This window comes from Populus alba, chromosome 17 (genome assembly GCF_005239225.2).
Source record: "Populus alba chromosome 17, ASM523922v2, whole genome shotgun sequence".
In the NCBI taxonomy this organism is placed as follows: Eukaryota; Viridiplantae; Streptophyta; class Magnoliopsida; order Malpighiales; family Salicaceae; genus Populus; species Populus alba.
Window position 1 is genome coordinate 12,237,209 of NC_133300.1, and position 10,775 is coordinate 12,247,983.

At 32.5% G+C, this 10,775-nt stretch overlaps 1 protein-coding gene across 1 annotated transcript; it reads left to right on the forward strand.

Annotated features, from left to right (window-relative positions):
• The first annotated feature begins 4,941 nt into the window (after positions 1-4,941).
• On the forward strand, positions 4,942-7,406 carry LOC118029163 (homeobox-leucine zipper protein HAT7). The gene is made up of 3 exons (XM_035032975.2): positions 4,942-5,386; positions 5,541-5,923; positions 6,647-7,406. The coding sequence occupies exons 1-3, from the start codon at positions 5,230-5,232 to the stop codon at positions 7,025-7,027; spliced, it is 921 nt and encodes a 306-aa protein (XP_034888866.1). The 5' UTR covers positions 4,942-5,229; the 3' UTR covers positions 7,028-7,406.
• The last annotated feature ends 3,369 nt before the right edge of the window (positions 7,407-10,775 follow it).

Here is a 10,775-nt window from a genome sequence, read left to right on the forward strand (position 1 = left end):
AGATTGATGTCTTATCCCAAGTGCAAGAATGTCGAAGTAATAAATAACCCAGCAAGACTGGGGTCGAACCATAGGGAGGTTAACTATATAAATTACAAATAATAATAATAATAATAATAATAATAAGTTAAAAAAAGACTTTGAAATGTAAGATTAATGTGAGGATTAATCAAAGATAAAAGTAATTTGTCAAGGTTAGAGGATCCACTAATAATATTGGAAAATAAGTATAATTTAAACTTTTTTTATTAATCAACTGGAAACCATACACAAAGGAGGTTTCAATCACGGATGATTTATCCTTAATAGTTCATTCTAAATTTTTAATATATTCATATTAATTATTTTATTTTAGTAACATCATACTTTTAAATATTGTCAGGAATTCATGATGTTAACTTATGTTAACAACAAATCAAGCTTCTTTTCATAGCACAGGTGTAGGTTATACCATACGGTTGGTTATGAAAGTACCAAGCATTTGTTGTACCAAGTGTTATACAGCACAAATCTAGATTAACCATTTAACAAGTTAGGTATTAAAAATTAGTAAGATGAAAAGATAAGACATGTTAATAACAAACGTTCTTGGATATAAACATTAAAGTCCATGTTGAGTTTATATTATACATATTCTAACACCATTAGTGAAACCTTTTCACCTTGACATAATAAACTTAGCTAAACATAATAAAGAAGAGAAACATAAATAAACAACATAAGAACATAAGTATAGTAAACAATATGAAAAGCATAAATAAGAGATTAAGGAAAATATAACATAAAATAAAACTTAAACATTACAAAAATATAATGAAAAAAACAAAGAGCATGATCTTGATCTGAACAACCAAGATGCCTAAATGCATGGCAAATGCCTCCTTTTATAGGTCAGAATTTTGAACTATTGACTTGATGACTAATTGTTGAGTGGGTGGCCACATCTTAACTTGGTGACAATCCTTATCTTCTTGTCTGAACAAAACATCATTGATAACATCCAAATTTAAACCACTTGTACTCATGAAAGTTTTAGGAAATTGTCTCATCTATCTAGGGGGGAAAAAAAATTGAGGTCATTTGGATTTCTAAAACTCGAGATACGGGTTGAACACTGAGCAATGTCTGGGCTATAAGACAAATTCAAACTTCTCTATTGTTGCTATAATTTAGACTTGAAAACAGCCTTTTTAAATCTTGGACTCCTATAAAAGTTTTAGGCCTATGTCTTATCTTTCCATCCATATAAAGGAGACCTAAATCCGAGATATACAGCTCCAGATATGACTCAATTACCGAACAATGTTTCAGTTTGGACTGAACCAGTATCTCTTTTCTAAGTTTGGCCCTCTCTTTATCCTTTCAATTTCAGTATTTATACTCATCAATCAATCATTTCATTTATGTGATAAGCATGCATTTAAGATGAACATTTACCATAAATTAAAGGTATCTTGTATTATTAGATATGTTATTATAAAAACATGTTTTAGTTAAGGAGTTATTGATACTTCAAGTGCAAAATGATAATATAAAACCTTGATAAAAATACACTTTTAAGTACTAATCATTTGGCATGCTATTTCTATCTATAAATCTATTGATGATTATATTACTGAAGAACTTATAGAAAAAATATAAATCACCGATGATATGTTTTCTGATAACATATTTTCGTCCGTGATTCAATCAGTAAAGTTTTTTTTAACTGAATCAAAGCATTTCTTCAAAGTTATGCAATATTCGTGAAGTGTATGAAACAAATATAATGATGCAAATTTTACAATTTAAAGTTATTGTAGTAAAAAAGAGAAAGAAAGAAAGCCAAGGTATTCTTCGATCCAAGAAAGAAGAACAAAGCAGCTTAAGCACTCAATTAGTTACCAAGATGAAGTAGATCTTTAACGGATGTTCCACTTATAATTCAATGGAGAATACATAATCTGCCATGGAAATAATGAAGTAAAATGGACATATTATCGAAATCATGTTCATCCCTTTGCCTAGGCCACCTCGAACACTTTAGTCCCAACAACCCAACACGATATAAAAAAACCCTTTATTTATCAGGACTTTCGTATAGCAGGTCCCAGATTAGAAGGGTTGATAAGTGAATATGAAATTTTCTTCGCACTAAGATTAAAAAACCCTACAAGCGAAGAATAGAAGGAGAACAACATGACATAAAAGAACATTTTCTGGTTGAAGAATCCTATCAGAGAGAGAGAGGGGATAAGCAGGGCACATGGGAACAGGAGGGCATGTGGAGAAGATTCAGAATAGCCTTCTTCTTTAATGAAAACTGAGGTGAGCAACAAGGAATAACATGGATCCACCCTATTCCAAAGGTGTGTACCCCTAAACTTCCAATAAAAGCATGTGAGCAGCTTGTTGTAGGCCAGGCAATGGCAGTAGTTTGTAGGACCCACGCCCTCAAAAACCCACCCCCACTATCTGCTCCGCAACAAAAATATGAAAAAAATATGTAGAGTGGTGGGGTTCTAAAATTCCCTTAGAGACACTTAACACTAGAAAAGTGAAAGCAAGAAATTATTTCTCCGTGGATGGTTAAATGACACACGACTTCTTGAAGACCCATACGTTTTCCTCTTAGGTCCCCATCAGGTGCCCCTTGTAGAGGTGCTGATGAGACATGAGAGAGGTCTCCGATGGAGTGGGCGCCAAAACGTGAAGATGCTCCCTTAAATTAGGTTTTAATTAGAAAAGCTGTTTGCAGGTAATGAGCAGTATCAAGCATCAGCTTTTATGCATGTAATAACACTTGCCCCATTTTTATTTTATTTTTTAAATTCGGGTTTGACTCCTCCAGTAATTAATTTTCCTTTCATTTAGCACCAACTATTCTATCTATACAAGGTAATATGTCACACCATCTTTATATATAGAGGTGTAGGTGTTGAAATTGGTTTACACATTCCTTAATTAATTTTTAAAGGTCCTGAAATTAATGATTATATAAGTTTTTAATAATTCTAAGATTTATGGAACTTAAACTAGGGATCTTTGGGAAGCAAATTCATTATCTATTAATAATTATTATATCCTTAATAATTATCAAACCCTCCATTTTTATTTTGCTCTTCAGCGTTTGTTTTCTTTGTTTCTTTCTGTTTTTCAATAATTTTCTATAGCAAGCGGATGAACTGTCTCAAGTTAATGGAGATATTGTAAAGCCAGATTGAATCTTGATCATTAAAATAAATTTTAGACAGCAACAAACATGCATTTAAGCTTTCCTATTGCTAGCCATATGCCAACAATATTCGCGGAGGCAATGCATCCATAAACTCTTCCTACTTAGCCTTACTTTGCTTAAATCTTTAAATTGATTTCTTGAAAATGCAAAGTGCTTCAAATAAAATATATATTAATAGGTTTTATGCCAGACTCAGCAGTAATAAATTAACTTATAGTGCTATGTCCAACGACATGGATATATGCATATTCAATATTTATTGAATGACTTTAAGGCATACAAATTACTTGTCTATTATTTCTCTCCATGGATTCTAGGCTTTCATGTTGCCAAGTTTCCTCGTCACACATGGCCTGGCTTGTGTGAAAACGATCTAATCCATTGACAATCTAAGAATCAGCAAAAAAAAAAAAAAACTAATAATAATAATGTACTTAATTACTTTCTTTACCTTGTCATTCATTCTTTCTTGTTTCAAATTAGTTTCTTTAAAACTTGTACGAGTAAATCGGGCTTGATTGGTAACTTTGTCACTCATTTGATTTTTCTAATAATTGCTGAAAACCTAAGAATAATTAACTCGTCCCACCTCAATTCTAAATGATTTTTTTAAAGTGTTAGGATTTTTATTTAGATAACTTCATCAAACATTTCTTAAAACCAACAACATTAACTTTCTTCTTTATAAAGAAATCCCAGGGAAAGTTTTTCCCCGCCATATTTATCTTATCTTTCCTCAAACTTTTCTCTTATTTCAAAAATGGTAGAAGAGATTAATAATTGGTGAAAAAAGTTACTAAATCCCGTTTAACCTTATCAATACATAATTAAGTGATTCCAGGTTAAGTTGGTGTATGAGATTTAGGTTTCATTTGTTTGTTTTTATGGTGTGATGTGGTGAAGTTTGTGTTTTATCTCAATTATAAATTTAAAAATATTTTGTTAATTAATACATAATATAATTTTAAGTGGATTTTACTGAAAATTCTCTTTTAAAATTTTATTTTTAAAAAAGCTATAATTTATAGATTTTGTAAAAGAAAATTATTCAACCGCAAAAACTATCTCAATTACCAACATCCACTTAATCAGCTTTTAGGTCTGGTATAGAAAAGAAAGCATTCACATCGGAACTACATTATCCATGAGAAAGAAATTGCAATTATATGACATGATCTTGGAGTTAAAAAACGTAAATAATTAAATAATTAAAAAAAAAAAACAACCCACGAATTGTGTGTCATCGATATGGGTATAGATACTTTAAACTTTGAGGTACCTAGCTGGCTGTTGCTTTATTTCTTTGAATTTTATCATTGAATCTAGATGTTAGCTAGATTCACTTGGAGTGATAAAAACAATAATTGTTAAATAAACTCCAGTAGTTACGAAGGAGAAACATGGATAAGCTTTAGAAGTCACCCGAAAGCTCAACATTACCTTACATATTTTACAGGAGAAGTTTCAAGATGATAAAAAATAAAAAAAAATAAAAAATAAAACTAGTAGCAATATCAGTTTTGATCTCTAATGTCAGAATGAGATATTATTTACTTTTTTAATAGTAGAAGGATCACTGGCTAACAAGGTAGCAAAGGTTTAACCGAGCAATGACAACGTTTTTTGGGAATATAAAAGTTCAAATGATTAGTTGATTATATAATAATACAATTTGTATACTAAACATGTGCTTCTGTAGGTGCGAGAGACAGAGAGTGACCCATATCCGAGGATGGGTCCATGAAAGCTCTCGCATTTGTGCTATATTACACAATATACGCCTCTCATTCCATCTCTCTCTCTCTCTCTCGACCTGAAAATCGCTGTCCTTCAGTCTCTGAACCCATCACCATCCCCATGTCCTCTTCCCAGCTATAACCTGTCACACCTTGAATTACTCATGAAGATCAGTCAGACCGCATAATCCACTTCACTTCCCCTTAAATTCTTGCATCGAAAAATTCACGGTAACGAATGAAGTTGTATCTGTAAATTTATATATATAATATCTAATGAATGAAAGATCTTTTGCGCCGAGTGATCATCATCATCATATGGCATTTCCTCCCCATCACGGTTTTATGTTCCATTCCCATGAAGACAATGACCACCATCCCTCTCCTTCTTCTCTCAACTCTCTTCCCTCCTGCCCTCCTCAGCTTTTTCCCGGTCTCTCTCTCTCTCTCTTTCTGCTTTAAATTCTCTATCTATATTAGTAATTGTTTATGCATATTTGATTGTGGAAAAATAATATGGAGTTCTATTCTTTACCATGAATGATACGAGCTTGATGTTTTTAATTTGTGTTGTGAGATTGGTGCAGGAGGTGGAGGGCAGTTCTTGATGAAGAGATCGATGTCGTTTTCTGGAATGGAAAAGTGTGAAGAAGTAGGGCATGGAGAAGATGACTTGTCTGATGATGGATCACAGATAGGGGAGAAAAAGAAGAGGCTCAACTTGGAGCAAGTTAAGGCACTTGAGAAGAGCTTTGAGTTAGGAAACAAGCTTGAACCTGAGAGGAAAATGCAGCTGGCCAAGGCTTTGGGTTTGCAGCCAAGGCAGATAGCTATTTGGTTTCAAAACAGGAGGGCTAGATGGAAGACTAAGCAGTTGGAGAAAGACTATGATGTCTTAAAGAAACAGTTTGATGCACTTAAGGCTGATAATGATGCCCTTCAAGCCCAGAACAAGAAACTTCATGCAGAGGTAATCATTTCTAGTCTGCAAAAACAAAGTACTGATCAAATTAATTACATCGTATCTGTGTTAGTTCTGCTTGATCAGCTAGGTGACATAGAATTTTCCTACCCATCTGGTTTATATTGGGAAATTAAGGATAATTATTTCTTACGATACATATTTGATCTGAGGATTTTTATTGATTTTTTCCCCAGCTAAGATTTTCGTGATATTGCACAGAAGTTAAAACTACAAAAGCAATCTTTCTTAACTGCTCTCTTTTCATGGAGTTTTTGTACATCGATCCATTCTCCAGTTGATAGGAGTTTGAGAGTGTCACAGTACTAGCCACTGACAACGCATTTATGTTCATGTTCTGAGAGATATAAGTTTACATTTCTAGGAATTGATTGATCATGTTACCTCGGCAATTCCATTATTCTATTTTTTTCTTACAAAAAATTAATAATGACTTTCAGAAAAGTCATAGCATTTCCTTACTTTAGTACTAGATTAGGTCATGATGAATAGCTTTTTAGGTGCCAGTAGTATATCTATATATCAAGCACTTGGCAAAAGTTAAAGCTAATTTCAATTATACTATTAGCTTTCCAGTTGATAGCCATATTGGTTTATAGATTGAATCAAAGTATTTTCATGCTCTCATGGATCATGCATCAAGCTGTATTTTTTATGGTTTCCATATCTCCATGTGCATCTTCTCAAGTCTTGACTGTTTCCATGCTGCAGCTACTGTCTCTAAAAGGTAGAGAATCAAATGAAGTTAACCTCAAGAAAGAAACTGAGGGTTCTTGGAGCAATGGAAGTGAGAACAGTTGTGATGTCAACTTAGATATCTCAAGAAATCCAGCAGCATCAAGTCCCGTATCATCCCAGCTAACCACTAAACATCTCTTCTCCGCACCCATCAGGCCTGCAACCATCACTCAACTTCTCCAAGGTTCATCAAGATCAGACCTTCAATGTTTGAAGGTTGATCAGTTGATTCATCAAGATGAAAACTTCTGCAGCATGTTCAATGGCATAGAGGAGCAGCAAGGATTTTGGCCATGGCCTGAGCAGCAGCATGCTACATTTTCATTGAACCAAGCTCAGTTCTCCAACAATTAGCTTACACCCATATCCTATGGCTTTGGTTATGGCTAATTGAGACCAAGAAGAAAAGTAGGAATTTTTTCCCACCAATTTAAGCTCATCATCCCTTGCTTGTAGATTGGCATATAGATGTGGAACAAATTTGCTTCAATATCAGTTTGGTCTTAAAATCAGTATGGGGAATTTGATAGTTCTGAATGATATATTTTCCTTCCAATACTTTTTTTTTCCCCTTAAATTTTTCATATATTTTCAATTTGTTAAGTTGGATCATAGTAGAAAAAAGAAAAAACATATGTTAGTTAAGGTACATGTGGCATGTGCTAGTGAGTGGTTTCCAGCTCTGGCATGTAAGCATGGGTCATGAAATAAAATTGGATTCTCTGTTGTTTTTTTTTTTTTTTTTCACTTTTTAATTGCTGCTGGTGTTTTGCTCTCATCAAGTAAAATAATAATTGACTGTCTATAACCATTCATTCTTCAGAATCAACGGTGGTTCTTTCTTGAAAATACCAAAGAACTCATACATTCCTTTCAATTATCATACAGTCAAGAGGATAAAATAAAATAAAATTGGTGACTACCGAGCACCTTATTAACAGATATTTAACAGAGAAACTAGGTTAATTTTTAAAACTGAAGGGACTAACTAATTATTTTGCTATATATAAGGGACTAAATAAATAATCTATTGGCTTGGATTTCTGATGGGGACGTTTGTATATTTTCATCTGACAAGAGAAAGTATCTAAAATGGCATCCTCTCCTGTACCTATCCATGTGACCTACTGTCACCGCTTCCATATCATTCAGCACTGGAACAGCACCAACCCACCCTCTCTCTCGATGTTATTTTAAATTTTTCTCATCTAAATTAATCATGGTTCTTCATCTTATTGTAACCAAATTGAGCATGGCTCTAATTTGAGGAACGAAGAAAATTAATGGTGAACTTGTAGATATTCTAAAAGTTTTAGTTTTAAGTAGACTCGGTGCATTCACTTCGCTGCTGGGTGGGAATTTTTTTTTTTTTATGCTTAGAAAATAATGTTAAGAGCCACAAACATTTTTTAAAAAGAAAGAAAAAATTGTGGCTTAGGTCATAGAACCAACTAGATCAAATAAGTTTAAAAAATATCAAAGAAGGTTTAAACATTAAGAAAGCATAAATAGAAAAGTCACATGGATTCCACTTTTGAGTTGTTACAGGGTTATACCTTCTCTAAGCTTATTGACTATACATTATTGTTTTTTCTTCTCTTTTCCTTCCTTCTTTCCCTTTTTTTCTTTTTTTTCCAAAAAAAAAAATTTTGGATTTTTTTTTATTTTTTGTGGGGTCAAAAGTGGATAACAACAAAAACCAAAGATAAAAAGTAAAGTGTGAAGCTTTTTAGGGTGCTTGAATTAAATATCTTGATTCATTTCTTAGTTGATTGCAACTTGTGAGCTAGTTTTTCAACTGCTTCGTTAAAAGAATCTGATAATATAGGATGTTGGTTGTCAAAAGACATTCGATAAAATAAAACAGTATTTATATAATCCACCTCTCTCAGTACCATTTGTATCATGAAAGTCATTGATTTTGTATTTGACTATGAATGAGGTTGTTATAGGGTGTGTTTTGGGGCATCATGATGATAATAGGAGGAAGGAGCAAGCCATATATTATTTGAGCAAGAAATTCACTAATTATGAAGCTCATTATACATTCTTAGAAAAAACATATTATTGCATAGTATGGTGTAATTCATGGCTCAGACAATACATGCTTTATTATTCCACTTGGTTGATATAAAAAATGAACCCAATTAGGTATATCTTTGAAAAGCCTTAATTTGTCCAATAGAATTGCATGGTGGCAAATCATACTGGCAGAATATGATATTGTATTTATAACTAGAAAGTCAATAAAAAAGAGTGTTATAGCATATCATTTGGAAGATAATGTAGTTAATGATTACGAGCCCATATCATTTGAGTTTCTAGATGAAGACATTATGATAGTAGAAGAAGAAACAAATTCAATATTTTCGACAACAATATAAAGGTAATACTCATTTCACCTAAAGCTACACAATATCCAATAGCTATCATATTACAATTTGAATATATCAACAATATAGCAAAATATGAAGCATGTACTCACATGTTAGAAGATGCTTTAGAGAGGAAAGTCGAAAGGCTAAAGGTGTAAGAAGATTCCTTGTTGATAATCTACCAGGTAAAAGAATTGTAAAAGATAAAAGACAAAACGCCAAAGCCTTACTAAGAATATATCACTAAGCCAACAGCTCAGTTTGAAGAAATTGAATTTACTCATTTGAGTTGGGACAAGAATCAGTTTTTGGATGCTTTAGCTACACTAGCTTTAATGACACAAATTAAAGATGAGGTGAATATTCAACTAATGTACATTGAAGTGAAGAATTCTTATGCATATATTGTTGTTGTATGAATGAGGTGGAAATAGATTTGAAGCCTTGGTATCATAATATTCAAAATTTTATTAAAAGCTGTGAATGCTTAGAAGGAGCTAATAAAATAAATAAATAGACTTTGAGAAGTATAGCAATGGATTATTTTTTGGATGGGAAAATTTTGTATAAAAGAGGATTTAACAAAAATTTGTTGAGGTGTCTAGATGAGAAATAAGCTCAAAAGACAATAAAGGAAATAGATGGAGGATTTTGTGTTACACATGTTAATGGGTATATAATGTCAAGGAAATTGCAAAGAAATGGATAGTTTTGGTCGTCTATGGAAAGAGATTGTATTGAATATGTTTGAAAGTATCATATATGCTAAGTCTTTAAAGAAAAGATCCATGCATCAGTAGCATCCATTTACAATATTATTGCACTCTGACCATTCACAATGAAAGGGGTGAATGTAATTGAAAAAATAAAATTAAAAGCGAGTAATGGACATCAGTTTATCTTGATAGCAATTGATTATTTTACAAAATAGGTCGAAGCGACTTCTCATGCTACACAAAAAGTGGTTAAGAGATTTATTGAAAAAAACATTATTTGTTGATATGGTTTTTAGAAGCCCTTGTAATTAACCATGCTTAGAATTTTAATAGCAAAATAATTCAAGATCTATGTCGATGAAGGAAAATTAAATATCTTAATTCCTCTTCTTATCGGTCTAAGATGAATAGAGCAGTAAAAACAGCAAACAAGAATATAAAAAAAGATTGCTCAAAAAATGATAATTACCTATAAAAATTGACGCAAAATGTTGCCATATGCATTGCATGGGTACATAACAATTATCCAAACATCAAGAGGTGCAACCCCGTGTTCCTTGATTTATGGAATGGAAACGGAGATGCCACAAAAAAATTGAAATTCCTTCTCTTAGGGTACTAAAAGAAGTATAGATGGAATAATTAGAATGGGTTAGAATTCATTATGATTAAATTAGATCAGTGAGAAGAAGTATAGATGGAATAATTCTCTAAGAACCTTCATTCTTGGGAACAAGTAAAACTTCAGCATACGAAGGTGACAAGTGATGGAGGCATTACTAAGGGCGGGGCAACCAATCCCGAGAATCATCAAAATCTGAATAACAATATTATAAGTTTCAATATAGAAATCTCGAAGAGGGTTCAAAACCAAGTCACCTATTTTGAAATTGAATTCAAACAAACAAGTAAGTGTGGTATCGCAGTAAGTTACATGATCTAAGATAAAAGGAAAAATTTACGCAGGGAAAGTTCAAACTTTTCAGAGAACCACCAAATAGGGAGCCTATA

Bases quoted from the DNA above. Each gene is read 5' to 3' on its own strand.
- LOC118029163 (XM_035032975.2), top strand. From the start codon at position 5,230: ATGAATGAAAGATCTTTTGCGCCGAGTGATCATCATCATCATATGGCA. The intron at 5,387-5,540 runs GTCTCTCTCTCT...AGATTGGTGCAG, and splicing joins CCCTCCTCAGCTTTTTCCCG to GAGGTGGAGGGCAGTTCTTG. The intron at 5,924-6,646 runs GTAATCATTTCT...TCCATGCTGCAG, and splicing joins ACAAGAAACTTCATGCAGAG to CTACTGTCTCTAAAAGGTAG.